The sequence below is a fragment of the Sinocyclocheilus grahami genome, unplaced genomic scaffold, assembly GCF_001515645.1.
Source record: "Sinocyclocheilus grahami isolate Dianchi unplaced genomic scaffold, SAMN03320097.WGS_v1.1 scaffold25.1, whole genome shotgun sequence".
NCBI classification, from domain to species: Eukaryota; Metazoa; Chordata; class Actinopteri; order Cypriniformes; family Cyprinidae; genus Sinocyclocheilus; species Sinocyclocheilus grahami.
Window position 1 is genome coordinate 4,014,021 of NW_015505204.1, and position 17,254 is coordinate 4,031,274.

The 17,254-nt window shown below is 36.8% G+C and overlaps 2 protein-coding genes across 4 annotated transcripts; both read left to right on the forward strand.

The window, feature by feature from the left end:
• Nucleotides 1-5,501: 5,501 nt before the first annotated feature.
• ugt5b1 (UDP glucuronosyltransferase 5 family, polypeptide B1) lies at nt 5,502-10,161 on the forward strand. 2 transcript variants are annotated; one of them, XM_071582332.1, is made up of 2 exons: nt 5,502-5,581; nt 8,136-10,161. In XM_071582332.1, the coding sequence occupies exon 2, from the start codon at nt 8,141-8,143 to the stop codon at nt 9,734-9,736; it is 1,596 nt and encodes a 531-aa protein (XP_071438433.1). In that variant the 5' UTR covers nt 5,502-5,581; nt 8,136-8,140; the 3' UTR covers nt 9,737-10,161. The 2 variants fall into 2 exon arrangements, with proteins under 2 accessions (XP_071438433.1, XP_071438434.1); XM_071582333.1 differs by lacking the exon at nt 5,502-5,581 and adding an exon at nt 7,920-8,026.
• Nucleotides 5,503-16,639, forward strand: LOC107564400 (UDP-glucuronosyltransferase 2C1-like). Of its 2 annotated transcripts, XM_016249487.1 has the most exons (3): nt 5,503-5,581; nt 11,214-11,244; nt 15,038-16,639. In XM_016249487.1, the coding sequence occupies exons 2-3, from the start codon at nt 11,220-11,222 to the stop codon at nt 16,636-16,638; spliced, it is 1,626 nt and encodes a 541-aa protein (XP_016104973.1). In that variant the 5' UTR covers nt 5,503-5,581; nt 11,214-11,219; the 3' UTR covers nt 16,639. The 2 variants fall into 2 exon arrangements, with proteins under 2 accessions (XP_016104973.1, XP_016104983.1); XM_016249497.1 differs by lacking the exon at nt 11,214-11,244 and having other exon boundaries at nt 5,507-5,581.
• The last annotated feature ends 615 nt before the right edge of the window (nt 16,640-17,254 follow it).

Consider the following 17,254-nt stretch of genomic DNA (forward strand, 5'->3'; position numbering starts at 1 on the left):
CAGTCATACGCACACAAAATAGGCATCACTATGAGAGATCACAGATCTGTGATGGCAACCATTAGACAGATTTCAATAGCCCTATCAACATATCTGACAGTATCACAGCAGATATGTTCATGGGAAATTAGACCATTTGTATTCCTTTCATTCTTTCTTTCTGGATGTGGTAGCTAAGGGGTTTTAAGTATTTGTAAGTGTATTTATGCATTTGCAAAAATGTTCTGTGTGATTGATAGGTGTTTTTTTGTTTTTTACTACCCAAGTCTCTAGAGTCTTGCAACCTAATCAAAGCTGGTTTAACTGTCAGCATGTATATATATTTAGTAAAACATGGTTTAAAGGAAGTTCTATCATCCCTAGCACTGTAGTTATTAAACTACATGCTAGCAATGCTTTGGCCAAGCATTCACATCTGCATTTGCATACTTGTATCAAATATGTGAAAATGAATGGAATTAATCAAAAATGTCCTATAGTGTCTCGTTTACCTTTTCAGGAAAATTGAACTTGTTTAAGGATGTTCAGATGATTTAAATTCACCAAAGTAAGACAAGCCCAGATAAAAGAGAACATTCTAAACAAACGTTCTTCCAGTAATGTTATAGAACGTTTGTTTAAAGTACATTTTTTTATTCATCTAATTCATCTAACATTAATTTCAATTTCAACATCTTGTGAAGTGAAAAGCTCTGTATTTGTGAAAAGCCAATCCAGCATTAAGCCCTTTAATTTAAACAGTTCCTTCTGGCTAAAATAAGTTCATAATCCATAATAACACTTCCAGTGAAAAAGTCCATCCCTTGTTGTCTTCTCTCATCAAAATCCACCCACGTTTGTTTAGAGCTGTTTTGGACTGTTTTTGCTTGATCTGTGCATATTTCTCTCCTGATTCAGACAAGATGACTGTTTCAATAGAGAAAGCAATATTATGGATAGAGGAATTATAGTTTAGGTGGAAGCAAAAAACAAATCTTGTTTTGTTTTTTGTTTTTTTTTAGGGGGTGCATTTTGGGAAAATCAACGGAGCAAATGTTTCAGTGCACTGGAATGGTTTTGACAATGAGGTAGCCATAGAAATCCTAGAACTCCAGTGTACTGACTACAGAACTGATTACAGAGGATTGATACTGATATCTATTCATCCAAATGAAATGAGAGATTATTGGGTGTCAGATTCAAATCAGTCAAAGATGTAGTATCATATTATCGTGAGTCGTCTCATTTTCCCACTACACTCTCTCACTCTCTCTGTGTTTCCCCATTCAGTGACTGTTCTTTTGTCCTTTTAACTGGTGTTAATTAAATGAACAGGATGCTTATGGAGCGGTGTCTTTCAGTACAATTAACTTGACATACTGTGGTACATTACTGCCATCTTTGCTGTGACCTTAAATAATGTAGATAAACTGTCTTCAAATTAATTGCCAGGTTAATGAGTTCGCAGCGGGTTGTGCATTTCGGCAAATGGTTTCTAGAGTGCCAGCAGGAGGGGAAGTGTGTCTGTTTGCTCGAAAAAAAAAAAGTTTTATCTTAATGTTCACATTTTTCATTCTTAATAACTTTTACATTATTGCATTTGGTCATTTGCATTTGTGTGTGTGTTTGGAAAATCTTTCACATTTTAAAGAATCTTCACTTAAATCCCTTCCAAGGATCACACAAAAAGTCTTAAGATCTACTTTTATGGTGTTTTAATCGTTTTTTCCCCCTTCTGTTTGGAGCTTGACAGCCTGTGGTCGATGTGTAGAAGGTTGGCTCATTAGAAAAATTCAACGTACGTTTTTGCAAAACTCCAAAAACACACTTATATGATTATCAAATAATAAAGTCTTATTTTTGTGTGGTTCCTTGCATAATATTATGTTATGACCTCAAAACACTGATGTAGTAACATTTTTCTGCTATAGTAAACTTGCTCGGTAGCTCACCTGGTACAGCACTGCACTTGCAATGCAGAGCGCTCAGGTATGAGTCCCGTGAAAAATAAAACACTACAAGTGCTCAGAGACTTGTAGAAGCAAGCAAATGCACTTTTATCAGACATCTGACACTATCAGTTAGGTTAAGTGTAGGTGGTATGTTTTTTTCAGCTGCAAAAGAGCAATAACCTTTTAGCTCCACTCACCAGATGTTTCATTTCCAAACTGCTGTGATACATGCAACAACCATCATAATAAAACATTGTGAGATTCACTTTCATCTGTTTCAAATAAAAATGAATGCACTTTTAGTGCCATTCACTGGACATTTCACTTTAAAAGTGTAGCAAAACATGCAACAAGCAACTTAATACAATTTCGCTGACACAATCCACAACTTTTGTGTTGAAAGTTCCTTGTATGAAGAAAGTCATATGGGTTTGGACCTTGAGTAAATAAATACTATCCCTTTAATGTACCTTGTTGTTATTTCTGGATATAGCAAGAGGAAAGAGGAAACAATAGGAAATGGCAGGAAATATGAGGATATGAGATACTGGCAAGGACAGGACTGGATGCATTTACATTTCTAAGCAGAGCAGCATGTCTGAATCAATGTAAAAATGTGCATGTGTGTTTTTCCACGTTTGTGGGTCATGTGTGAGAGGTATACAGTCTGTGTAAGCTCCTTACTGTATTTTTGCTTTTTTATTCTCTCACACTCAAACTAACACGCATTCATCTCTTGGTTAATACATTACAGTGACCCAGAAAAGCATAAAATTGCATCAGTAAGCCAGAAATGACCAAATCCTGTTTCAGTAACCTAGCAGAACACAGGGAAAGCAAACGTTTGGTAGAACAGACGCTATAATTGTTTCGACAGTGTGTGTATACTTTGTTTTCAGGTGTACGTGTATGTTTTGTGTGAGCGGTACTTCACAGAGTGTCCTGCAGTTTCTTTCAAGGACCTCCTGGTTGCATCACCTATTTCAGAAATCAATGGGTGAATAACCAAACACTTATATATATTAATTTGTATTCCAGGCACAGTAGGATGAAGCAGGCATTCAGTACAGTGAGCACTACCCTCTGGGGTAGCAGGGGAGGAAGTACTGCAAGAAAATACTGGGAAAGGGGCAAGTTGTCATGTGCTTTAAACCATAAAAATGTAGAGTGTACAGTATATTAATTGCAATTTCATTTCTCATAAATAAACAATATTCATTTACTTATTTACTTATTTTCATTCTAACTATAACAGTTTTTCAGATTCTAAGATGTTGTACAGTATGTGCATTTTTAATTTGCTTTATATGTGTAAAAAATATATATATATATGAAAATGCATTCACATTAACATTGAAAGCAGCCCACTCATTTTAACTGCATGGCACAAAAAAGATGACACAGTGTTCTGGTAAACAGCACATGGAGAAGCATCAGATCTGTTGAATACTCAAATGAAACATCAACCGCCCGCCCCCAACCAATTTTACGCCACTTGGAACCTTCCACACACCAGCAGAATCTTAATCAACAGAGGTTACTGCAGATCGTGCCGTTTTAATTGATAGCTAGGGATGCCTGCTGAATTTCAAGCTTAGTAGGTGATAGTATCACATCACCGGAAATGAGTGATACCTCATTATGTCAAGATATCAGGAGAAGAAAGTAGAAGTACAGAAAAGAGATTAACATGAAATGCAAAATTAATGACAGCATGCAGAGGGTTCTCCCAAAGAGAATTACTTAAATAATAAGCTCACTGCAAAAATCAAGTTCCTTAATCAGTATTTTTGGCTTGTTTCCCCATTAAAATATCCTTAAAACAAGATATATGTAAATGAGAAACCAAACTGCATAAGATATTAAGACTTGTTTTCAAAAAATATATATCTTGAATTAAGTTTATTTATCCTACCCCACTATCAAACGGCTTTCTTAAAGCATAAATTTCAATAAACTTGGTCATATTTATGCTTGAAGCAAGAAAAGCATTTGCCATGAAGGTAATTTGCCTAAGTTCAAGATATATTGCATGAAAAGAAGCCTTAATATCTTTTGCGTTTTTTCTACTCAAGTAAATGTATCTTTTTTTCAGGATGTTCAGATGTCGTTTTACTCGAATATAAAGATATAAATACTGATGTATGTATGTATTTGTTATTATTATTATTTATTAATGTATTATTACAATGTTCCAGAGTTCAAGTAATCATAACTATATAATTTATGCTGCAAGTAACCCATTTTGTGGCATAAGGTGTTGCAATGGCTCTTTAATTCGGGAAAATAATAGCTAGGAGTCAATTAGTAATGAGAATGAATAATATATTGGAGATTTTACATGCGCTCACAACTTCAACAAGGCATTCATCAGGACAGACTCCCATTGTTGTATTCGGAATTAAATGTACTGATTTTAATTACTTTTTGTGGCATATAGCAGTTCCATTAAGCAGTATGAAGCTGGGAGTGAAAATAAAGGAGAGTTTAACCAAAGTGTGTTTAAAAAGTCCATTGCAACAGATTTTTGTAATTATAAATAATGCAGCCTGAATTTGTATGAGTAAAGAAAAAATGAAATTTTATGGCTGACCAACACTTATGAGACCATGAGGGATCCGATCAAACAAAAACGAAAATGACATATGACAAAAGAATTCACATTTAAATAACCAAGTAGTATTATGCATCAGATAACTAGACAGATAGGTCTGAGTTTTCAAAGCAACATGCAGCAACCAACAAATTGAATGAGCTCCAAATGGACAGAAGTAAGTGTCCAAATTTCCAGAGCATCTGTCACCTAAACCACAACATAATTTCATCTGTCTAAAAATAATGACAGCATGGCAAAAATAAATAAACTGCTTCAGCGAAAAGGTATGGTAGTCAAAGCTCATACTCGGTGGAAGACTTCAAAGGATATTTGCTAAATGATGTTGAAGTACAAGCTCAAACATTACAACATATGTGTTTAAGTTGGTAAAAAACCAATGACACTTTATGGACAGTTCAGAGGTGCAGGGTGTAAACTGGAGTGCCCTGACAATCCAGTGGATTACAGGATTTGTGTATCTTTATACATATATATATATATATATATATTGATTAATAGATGTGTCAAACTTTCCCATGAAATCTAATTCACTTTATGAGCCTGCATCAACCAACACTGAGCTGACTAATGCAGCTGTTCAAACTTGCTTTGTTTGTTCTTTAGATCAGAGATGTTATTTATGTAAAGTTTAATTTACAACACTTATATGCATGTAAATGCATGCAAGGGAAACTTGCATGAACTTAAGATCTACAGACAAATAGTCACTGGACTCACTGCACTAGTCCTTTCATCTGGCCCTCCCATAACCTTTTATGTAACCAGAACCATATCCTGTAAATCTGTGATATCATTTAGACCCAGCAGGGGGGAGGCGCCCCCTGGCATTTCGGTAAAAAGAGAAAACATTAGGTTACTGGCTGAAGAACAAAAAGCATAATGCGATTGTACTTTGATATCAGAGGGAAAAGTTTTAAACAGTGTAGTTGAACGAATGTTTTACTTAATATAGTGTTTAAGTAAAAAGCTGGCAAGACGGAGTAGTTTGGACGTTGTGGAAGTTTTCTTGAGGAATCCTGACATTCGCGCATTGGTGAGTTCCACATGTATAGCCTAACTGAATAAACAAGTGTTAGAAATAAGAATAAGAAAGTGTTTTACCTATACATTTTTTACATAGTGACTAATTGTGTTATAATGCAACTGTGTGCTGGTGGTCAGTGTTAGGCATCTGAAACAATGTGTTTGCTTTGTGTGGGGTCGTGCAAGGTGTTAACTTAGCTACTTTAAATTGGGTTGCTTTGGTGTTAAGCGAACGCATAGATGTTTTTGAATGAATCTTCGAATTGCACGAATTGTTCTCGAGTCATTTTACGCACCGACTCGTATCGTTCGTTCGCCGTGGTCTCTTCTATTCAACCGCTGCTGAACCGCATGACTGCTTATCATGTCATGAATTAATGCATTCGGCGAAAGTCCCAATTCGCATACTATCCACGCTAAATAGTAGGCTATTAAAGATTACTAATCTTGAATACTATTCAGGGGGATAGTATGTGAATTGGATCACAGAGCATGGCAAGATTTGATCTACTGAACGAATACACCCGCTTCACTAAACAACTCAACGAACGTCATGTCCGTCACTTGTCTGGTTCACATCAGCGAGGAAACGGAAGGAATGTGTAAAAGTAACTGATGACCACATAAAGTTGCACTGTTAATAGAACACCAAGACCAAATAGCAATTATTATTAATTAGAATAAAGAAAACTAACACTGTGTCCAAAATTAAGGTCCGGGTCATAACATAAATAAATACATTTACTATATTTTGTCAAATAATAATAATAATAAAAAAAAATTTCTAATAGAGCATAATTATGTCTTTGTATACTGTTGCAGTGGCAGCTGTAATTTTAGAAACGGAGAAGCACAAATGTCTGCTATCGATGGCAAAAATTGTACTTAGCCTATAATCTATTTATAATTATTTTGGTGTCTGTAAATTTCCTCCAAAGCAGCTGCCCAACTATCAAGTTTAAAACTAAAAAGTGAACTTGACAATGCTGTATAATTTTATATATATATATTTTTTACAAATGCTAAGGCAAAAGACAAAACTATGAATTGAAGACATTGCTTTAGAAATTAAAGCTAATGCTTTATTCCCTTGATTCTTGGCTGTGCATTTCCCCAGGCCCCCACTGGGCATGAGTAAAGTTGAAATATAACTCCAGCTCTGGAGGTAAATACCCTTTGCTCCTTTGAGAACATGAACTTTCACTCACACACTATACACATGCAATAGTACTGTTATGGGAGTGAGCAGCAGGGCCAACGAAGGGTAAACTGTGACTTATGTTACAACTTGACCATGATTTTAGCATGTCATGTTTCCAAGGTTTATGTAATGAAACTGGGCTGGCTTCCAGAATTTTTTTAAATTAAATTCACAGTATATATTCCCATTTAAAAGCACTCACGATAATCTCATTGACTCCCAGTGAATCATTGCTGTATAACTGAAATCTATGTTGTTCTACTACTTGTTTTTATGGAAGATATTCCAGGCCAAAATGAACCAATCCTTTACATTACATTCAACATCAAAAATGAATAAATTATGTAATTTATTGCATTTTATTGTAGCTAATTTAATAAACTCATAAGCAATAAAGTTGACTACTACAGCTTGGTAATACTTTCATATCATAGTGAAAAAGTATTAGTAAAGTTATTATTAATTTATTTTTATTTGTTGTTTATATCCGTTTAGTATGCAGTACAGTAGAGCATGGTGCTAGCAAGATCAAAGCCATGGGGTCAATTCCCTGCTAATGAATGAACTGATAACAGTATGCCTTGAAAGTAATGTAAGTCGCCTTGGATAAAAGCATCTGCCAAAAGCATGTAAATATTAGGTAAAAATACTTTAATTTGATGGAATTGTGGCAGTCCTGATTCTGTACCACAGTTGTAACGTTAAATAGTAGTTCATTAACTACACCTCCACTTGGAAATGCTCTTTTCCCTATTACAGACTGACCGACCCTTCACTTACATTACATACTTGTGTCTTGTCATGCACATCGAGTCTGAAGGAGAGTAAGCTGTACTTGTATTTCATTGACTTATCTTACACTCAACAAAGGCTGACCTGGTAATGATTTTGCAGTCTACATTTTCATGGGTAAGAACATGTTTCTTAGTATGAATATGAACAGCATATAGATCTAGGAGCAATAGACCTTAATGTTGACCAGACTTATTTGGCTGTCAAATATAAAAAGTCTTTCCTTAAGCTGTTTCTCCAAAAATGTGCAGTATATTTAAATTTTGTGCACATATTTTCATCTTTAATCAACAGTCTTTTATTCATTGATTTTTAGATGACATGAACACTCATGGATCTTCAAATTAGTGCAGCTTTCCTGCCCCAAAGTAGCATTTCATTTTCAGATCACTTTGTCCATAAAGTGCATTTCAAAAGCAACATGTCTTTACATTCAATGCCCTGACAAAACAATAGTAGAAGGTAAAAAATATACATAAAATATATGTGGTTAATAATGAAGATGATTTACATGATCAGCTGGTTTTGAGGTCTTTCACTGGTTCACTCTTGTTCTCTTGCTTTACCACAGGTGCCATGAAAGGACAGTTTTTTCAGTCATGTGGCCAAATCTTGATAGCCCTTCTACTGACGACTGTCCCAGTTGTTCAAAGCGGGAAGGTTCTTGTCTTTCCTGTGGATGGCAGTCATTGGGTCAACATGAACATCTTGATTGAGGCACTTCATGCCAAAGGTCACAATATTACAGTCATTCGGATGGCAGACAGCTGGTACATCAAAGAATTCTCACCTCACTACACATCAATCACTCTGAATTCTCCTGGAGGATTCGACGAAGAATTCTTTGAGATGTTTGCATTCAGACTTATGAAAATCCTGAGAGAAGGTTCCACCTGGGCTCGTCTGAAACTGGAGATAGAGACGTGGCAAAGTACTTTTGAGTTGACCAAAGTAGAATGTGAGATGATAAAGAGCATGATGGAAGACCAGCAGCTAATACAGTCTTTTAGGGATGCCCAGTATGATTTGTTTCTTACAGATCCACTCTTGTTTGGAGGTGTTCTTTTGGGCCACTTCCTGAAGTTGCCCATTGTCTACAATATCCGTTGGACGATGTATAGTGAAGCGCATTTTGCGATAGCTCCTTCTCCACTTTCTTATGTTCCTTTTCCGATGGTGGAGTTATCAGACCACATGAGCTTTTTTCAAAGAGTGAAAAATGTAGTGATGTACACTGTAGCTGAAGCTATGGGCGCTTTTCTGTTTGCTCCAAATTATGATGCACTTTGCGAACAGTTCATCGGCCCAGGAGTGTCCTTCCTTACCTTAGTTCAGAGTGCTGATCTGTGGCTCCATAGAGTTGATTTTGTTTTTGAATTTCCGCGTCCCACTATGCCAAACATTGTCTACATGGGAGGTTTTCAATGCAAGCCATCAAAGCCTCTTCCCCAAGATCTGGAGGACTTTGTGCAGAGCTCTGGTGATCATGGTGTCATCATCATGTCTCTGGGCACTCTCATTGGTCAGCTTCCTGATGATGTGGCTGAGGCGATTGCTGAAGCTTTTGCAGAACTTCCACAGAAGATCATCTGGAGGTACAAAGGAAAGAGACCATCTGCTCTAGGAAACAACACCTTATTGATGGACTGGATGCCTCAGAATGATCTTCTGGGTCATCCTAAGACCAGAGCCTTTGTGGCACATGGAGGAACCAATGGGATTCAAGAAGCCATTTATCACGGGGTACCAATCATTGGATTTGGGCTGATTTTTGACCAGCCTGATAATCTTGTAAAAATGAGAGTACGGGGTGTAGCCAAGACTGTAGACTTTGCCACAGTGGATAAAGTCTCCTTCCTTAAAACTGTCAAAGAGGTTCTTTATGATCCCTCTTATCGGGAGAACATGCAGAGGCTCTCAAGGCTTCACAAGGACGTTCCAGTGAAACCTCTGGACAACGCCATCTTCTGGATTGAGTTTGTTATGAGGCACAAAGGTGCTGCTCACTTGCGCACAGAGTCTTACAAAATGCCCTGGTACTCTTATCACTCTGTTGATGTCATACTGTTCCTGCTTTCTGCTGTGTCACTCATAATCTTGACTATATATGCAGTAATCAGATATTTCTGCTGCAGAATGTGCATGAGAAAAACAAAAAACAAACTTGAATGAGTTTTTTTATTTTATTTAGGTAATAAGCAACTCTAGATGAGGCATTTCCTGTATATTAATGACCAAAGCTTTGAATCATTATGATGTTCATTTCATATGGTGATCTATAGATGTTGATTTATTGGTTTGTACATGTTTAAATTTGTGTTATTGTTTTAGAACCATATTCTGTATTTAAATAATGAATTATGTCAGGTCTCTCATGGTTTTTATTTATATCAACCGTTTTGATTTTGTTCTCTTTTAGGTTTTCCTTTTCCTTTTATGCTATTATTTCACCATTCCATACATGACCTAAAGGTGTGTTGGACCAATCTGAATTGAAAGAGAAATATTGTAACTAATAATAACTGCTGATGTTTTAATGCCTTAGTCTTTCATTTATTAGGTGAGCAAAGGTCATAAAAAAAAAACACAAAATACGATTCAGCAAAATACATACAATGCCACAAGCATAGTTCAACTGATTCCCAAATGAATTATGACCGGATTCTTTTTAGTGAATCAATGCATTGTGACCAGGGTATTCTAACCAAATCCCAAACAAACAACTTCTTGGAACTGGTTCTTTTTAGTGACTCGCACACATACAGCTTGCAACTTACTGCGTTATGTTGTACTCAAACCTCATTAAGCTTTAATAGATTAATGTTTGTTGTTTATATCACAGTATTACCTTAAAAATACACATTATGAATTTTGTCATCAGTAGCTATTTTGTAAGAATGTATAAATGAATGAATTAAATATTTCGCCATTTTTTTTTATTGTTTATTTTGATAATCATTTTTATTTCATATGTTTTTATGTAACATATAAAACATGTACAGTATATAGCAATCAATTACATTTAGAGAATCAGTTTGATTTAAAGTTCTATCGGGCAGTTCACATGATTTTTATGTACTGAAAATAAAATAAAATATTTTGTTACAGTAAGCACTGTTGTTTTTCATTATATTTGCAACCTGGACTGTGTTTGTGCCAAAGACATTCTGGACTTTCCTGTAAAATGCTGTGTTATATGCAGTCTAATCCTCATATACTATAGTGTTGATATGAAGTACGGGCCATATAAGTAGCCGCAGTGCACTTAGCTAGTCAGCATCCAGGTAAAATTACACAACAAAATTCTAAATGGTAGCTCATTAACTAGAGCTTTGCAGGTAAATGCCCTTTGCCCCTGTTAAAGGCAGTTAAATGAGCATATCAGCATGCACAACGAGACCAAAGGAGAGTAAATGCTTGTAGTTTTGTGACTTACGCTACATTCAAGGCTGACCTAGTAGAGATTTTGCATGCTACATGGGTTAGAATATATATTTTAATATGAATAGCACAGAGATCACAAGGAACAATATCACTTAATATTACTACTATTAAAAAGTAGTTTGTTGTTTCCTTACCAATTAGAAAAATCTAGATTTTTATTTGATATTTGCCTTGCCTTCATATGGGTGTTTTTCCTTTTTTGCAGATTTGAATGCCATCTAGTAAACACAAACCAGGTGAGTATATGCTCTTGGTCACTAGAATTAAGTATCGTGTCTTGTTAAAAAAAAATGTAATCAACATAGCTTTTTTCCACTGATTCTATAAGACAGTCACGTTAAGGCAAAAATACAATACATTAAAATATGAACAGTAGATCATTAGTCATCATACAATTGCCAACTTTGTAAATAGTTATGAAAAATGGGTGGCATACTATAAATGACCGCGAAACACACACTACCATACTTTCAAATCGTTAGTTCACAACAACCTCATGCAGAAACATGTTGCTCATTGCTAAGACATTGCATGACAAATTAAAACGGCATGTTGTAAAATTGGCTCAATGTAGCAAACACGTTTGATATACTACTGAATGGAATCACAGTTTGAAACTAAAAATTCTGAGTCTGGGCGTATCAAATGCTATGCGATTTACAGCAACATCTGTCAACTCTGGCTGCCCAATATCTGCAGACTGGCTCTGACTTTCAGTAACTAGCATTAATGCATCCAGACTGCAATTCTGGGCAAAAGATGTGTAGTGTTGCTTCTTTGCTTTGGCTCCTCTTAGTGCAGCTGCCCTGCCCCAACACTCACTAGCATTTCAGTTTACAATCTGTTCAAAAAGTCACAGACTGTTAAGTTATACTTCAATAATATTACAACTTGACATACTCAACTGGTTCTATCAGTAGGTTATTCTTACTCTGTTGGTTTATAGCAGGTGCCATGAACAGACAGATTTGTCCGTCGTGTGGCCAAATCAGATTAACCCTTCTGCTGCTGATGACTGTCACAGTTGTTCAAAGCGGGAAGGTTCTTGTCTTTCCTGTGGATGGCAGTCATTGGGTCAACATGAACATCTTGGTGGAGGCACTTCATGCCAAAGGTCACAATATTACAGTCATTCGGATGGCAGACAGCTGGTACATCAAAGAATTCTCACCTCACTACACATCAATCACTCTGAATTCTCCTGGAGGATTCGACGAAGAATTCTTTGAGATGTTTGCATTCAGACTTATGAAAATCCTGAGAGAAGGTTCCACCTGGGCTCATCTGAAACTGGAGATAAAGATGTGGGAAAATCTTGTAAAGATGTTTAAAATAAAAAGTGAGATGATAGTCAACATGTTTGAAGACCAACAGCTAATGCAGTCCATAAAAGACACTAAATATGATTTGGTTCTTACGGATCCAGTTGAATTTGGAGGCATTCTATTGGGTCACTATTTCAAACTACCCATTGTCTACAATGTCCGTTGGACAGTGTGCAGTGAGGCTCATTCTGTAATAGCTCCTTCTCCACTTTCTTATGTTCCTTTGCCAATGCTGGAGTTATCAGACCGCATGAGTTTCTTGGAAAGAGTGAAGAATGTTGCGATGTACATCATAACTGAAACACAAGTCGCTTTTATGATTGCTCCAACGTATAATGCACTTTGCGAAAGGTTCATTGGCCCAGGACTGTCCTTCCTTACCTTAGTTCAGAGTGCTGATCTGTGGCTCCATAGAGTTGATTTTGTTTTTGAATTTCCGCGTCCCACTATGCCAAACATTGTCTACATGGGAGGTTTTCAATGCAAGCCATCAAAGCCTCTTCCCCAAGATCTGGAGGACTTTGTGCAGAGCTCTGGTGATCATGGTGTCATCATCATGTCTCTGGGCACTCTCATTGGTCAGCTTCCTGATGATGTGGCTGAGGCGATTGCTGAAGCTTTTGCAGAACTTCCACAGAAGATCATCTGGAGGTACAAAGGAAAGAGACCATCTGCTCTAGGAAACAACACCTTATTGATGGACTGGATGCCTCAGAATGATCTTCTGGGTCATCCTAAGACCAGAGCCTTTGTGGCACATGGAGGAACCAATGGGATTCAAGAAGCCATTTACCACGGGGTACCAATCATTGGAGTTGGGCTGATTTTTGACCAGCCTGATAATCTTGCAAAAATGAGAGTACGGGGTGTAGCCAAGACTCTAGACTTTGCCACAGTGGATAAGGACTCCTTCCTTAAAACTGTCAAAGAGGTTCTTTATGATCCCTCTTATCGGGAGAACATGCAGAGGCTCTCAAGGCTTCACAAGGACGTTCCAGTGAAACCTCTGGACAACGCCATCTTCTGGATTGAGTTTGTTATGAGGCACAAAGGTGCTGCTCACTTGCGCACAGAGTCTTACAAAATGCCCTGGTACTCTTATCACTCTGTTGATGTCATACTGTTCCTGCTTTCTGCTGTGTCACTCATAATCTTGACTATATATACAGTAATCAGATATTTCTGCTGCAGTATGTGCATGAGAAAAACAAAAAACAAAAGCAAATGAGTTCAATTGTTAAATCGACAATATTTGTGTCGTACTGTAGAGTCTCTACAGCTTTATTGTTTGTGTTCAACTATATTCAGATCTGGTTTAAGTAAGTAAACAGGCCAATCTCTTAATTAAAATTATTTTCATAAGGTGATTGATAAATGTTGATTTATTCAAACCATAGTACATTTTATTTACTCTATGAACAAATATTGTACAAACATGCCATTTATTGTATCATATAGCTACAGTGTCATATATACATATTTTCATATATCTAATGTCTTAGTGTTCTTCTAAGCTCCTAATCATCCTGTCATCAATTATTTTTGAATAATTGAATGTACAATGTATCATCTGAATGTACAATAATCCTCATATTGCTGTAAAATACAATTCAAAATTTGGGGTTTTCAGCACTCATTTCTCCAGGCTTCAGTGTCACATGATCTTTCAGAGATCATTCTAAAATGCTGATTTGCTGCTAGGAAACATTTCTTATTATTATCAATGTTGAAAACAGTGCCGCTTAGTATTTTTGTGGAAACCATGATAACTATTTTTTTCAGGATTCTTTGATTAATATAAAAACCAGAATTTATTTGAAATAGAAATCTTTTGTAACATTATTATACATGTCATTACTGACACTTTTGATCAATTTAATGCATCCTTGCTGAATAAAAATATAAATTTCTTAAAAAAAAAAAAATCTTACTGACCACAAATGTTTGAACAGTAATGTATAGATTCCTATTATAGTGCAGTGGATTAATTAATGGCATATTGTTCATCAAACTCGGTGACCAGAAGAGCACAGTGCCTGTAGTCCCTATCACATTGTGAGAGCAGAATAAAAAGAAAGGCCAAGTACTCATGATCCAGCGCTTGATAGAACTAAAAGAGCTCTTGTCATAGGAGTTCTTATTATATCAGTATCACATTAAAAATGCCAAGTGTTACTGTAGTTTACTAAGGGATAAAAAAAGAGCATGATTGGAAATTTACAACCCAGTCTATCAAAGTGAAGGAAAGTATTATCTGCAGTGCATCCTCTGGCAGGGCCCGATCTGATGTGGGTTTAACAGTCTTAAAAACAAACACGCATGCTGCAAAAATGTCTCTGTAATTGATGTACGGTGTGATTTTTATTATTTTGACCTTCTTGAACTGTGCTAAATGATGTTGAAATTCTACTAAATCTAAATATTTGGGTTTTTATGGCTGCTAATTTTTGTTGCAATGTGACAAATTCATTTTTTAATAGAACAAATGACTGATTTAACTTTTCTACTATTGTTCTCATTGTATTATAATAAATTTACTGAATGCAACACCCACTTCCTTACTCTTACTGAATTACTGAGTTCACTCATTTTTGTTATACAGCTAAACTGTTGCTGCGGTTTATTGCTTAAAGGGGTGGTGCTGCAAGATGATTTACATATGGATATAATTTTAAAATGTGCTTGTTCTCTTGCTTTGCAACAGGAACCATGAACGGACAGGTTTTTCAGGTGCTTGGGCCAGTCGTGCTAACTCTTCTGTTGATGACTGTCCCAGTTGTTCAAAGCGGGAAGGTTCTTGTCTTTCCTGTGGATGGCAGTCATTGGGTCAACATGAACATCTTGGTGGAGGCACTTCATGCCAAAGGTCACAATATTACAGTCATTCGGATGGCAGACAGCTGGTACATCAAAGAATTCTCACCTCATTACACATCAATCACTCTGAGGTCTGAAGGAGGATTTGGTGAAGAATTCTTTGAGATAATTATATCAAGACTTATAGGAATTATGAGAGAAGGTTCCACCTGGGCTCGTCTGAAGGTGGAGATAGAGATGTGGCAAAGTTCTGTAAAGATGATTGAAACAGAAAGTGAGATGATAGTCAACATGATTGAAGACCAGCAACTAATGCAGTCCTTAAAAGCCGCCAAGTATGATTTGATTCTGACAGATCCGGCCATGTTCGGAGGGATCATACTGGGTCACTATCTCAAACTGCCCATTGTCTACAATGTCCGTTGGACAGTGTACAGTGAGGCTCATTTTCTTATTGCTCCTTCACCACTTTCATATGTACCTTTTCCAATGCTGGAGTTATCAGACCGCATGAGTTTCTTGGAAAGAGTGAAGAATGTAGTGATGTACACCATAACTGAAATACTGGTTGCTCTCTTGATTACTCCAATTAGTAATGCACTTTGCGAACAGTTCATTGGCCCAGGAACATCCTACTTTTCTTTAACTCAGAGTGCTGATCTGTGGCTCCATAGAGTTGATTTTATTTTTGAATTCCCACGTCCCACTATGCCGAACATTGTCTACATGGGAGGTTTTCAATGCAAGCCATCAAAGCCTCTTCCCCAAGATCTGGAGGGCTTTGTGCAGAGCTCTGGTGATCATGGTGTCATCATCATGTCTCTGGGCACTCTCATTGGTCAGCTTCCTGATGATGTGGCTGAGGCGATTGCTGAAGCTTTTGCAGAACTTCCACAGAAGATCATCTGGAGGTACAAAGGAAAGAGACCATCTGCTCTAGGAAACAACACCTTATTGATGGACTGGATGCCTCAGAATGATCTTCTGGGTCATCCTAAGACCAGAGCATTTGTGGCACATGGAGGAACCAATGGAATTCAAGAAGCCATTTACCACGGGGTACCAATCATTGGATTTGGGCTGATTTTTGACCAGCCTGATAATCTTGCAAAAATGCGAGTGCGGGGTGTAGCCAAGACTGTAGACTTTGCCACAGTGGATAAAGACTCCTTCCTTAAAACTGTCAAAGAGGTTCTTTATGATCCCTCTTATCGGGAGAACATGCAGAGGCTCTCAAGGCTTCACAAGGACGTTCCAGTGAAACCTCTGGACAACGCCATCTTCTGGATTGAGTTTGTTATGAGGCACAAAGGTGCTGCTCACTTGCGCACAGAGTCTTACAAAATGCCCTGGTACTCTTATCACTCTGTTGATGTCATACTGTTCCTGCTTTCTGCTGTGTCACTCATAATCTTGACTATATATGCAGTAATCAGATATTTCTGCAGCAGAATATGCATGAGAAAAACAAAAAATAAACTAAAATAATGAGATGAATATGTACTTGTGTGATTTGCATTTCATGCATAACTTTCCTACTTTGTATGAAAATACAGTGAAATTAGGTTTAAAATAAATATTTTACTTGATACAGCATTATGTAAACATCTTTCTATCTATCTCATCTCCAAATATACTTTGTTGTACCTAAAAGCAAGAATACTTGGGAATATATTGGAGAAATAGTATATTTTTACTACCTGCCCAGTTAGCAGTATAATGTGCATTTTTTACAGTATGTCATACGTTTTCTTTCCCAAAGGCATTTTTCATCAATGGAAAACAATGAACACATTTCATTACTTGACATTCAGCAGACACGTTTTATTCTGAATGACACAAGCAGTAGTGACAGTTCCACTGGTGCAGCCTGTTTACTGTGATTATGTATTGCTCAAGAGCACAATGGAAGTAGATGTCTCCCGTTTAGGATTCACATCTTTGACTTGTGTGTTAGCAGCCTAGATCAGAACGTAATCTTTGATCACCTAAAGCAGTGGTTCTTATTTCCAGTCCTCGGGACCCACAGCATTGCACATTTTGTGTATGTCTGCCTTATATGACAGTCCAAGTTTAGTTCATGCAGCTCTCTGCTGATGATTTA

What these genes read in the sequence shown, in the direction of transcription:
- ugt5b1 (XM_071582332.1), top strand. Translation starts at nt 8,141, where the DNA reads ATGAAAGGACAGTTTTTTCAGTCATGTGGCCAAATCTTGATAGCCCTT.
- LOC107564400 (XM_016249487.1), top strand. Translation starts at nt 11,220, where the DNA reads ATGCCATCTAGTAAACACAAACCAG. An exon ending in ATCTAGTAAACACAAACCAG is followed by an intron (nt 11,245 to 15,037) that starts GTGAGTATATGC and finishes GCTTTGCAACAG; the next exon opens with GAACCATGAACGGACAGGTT.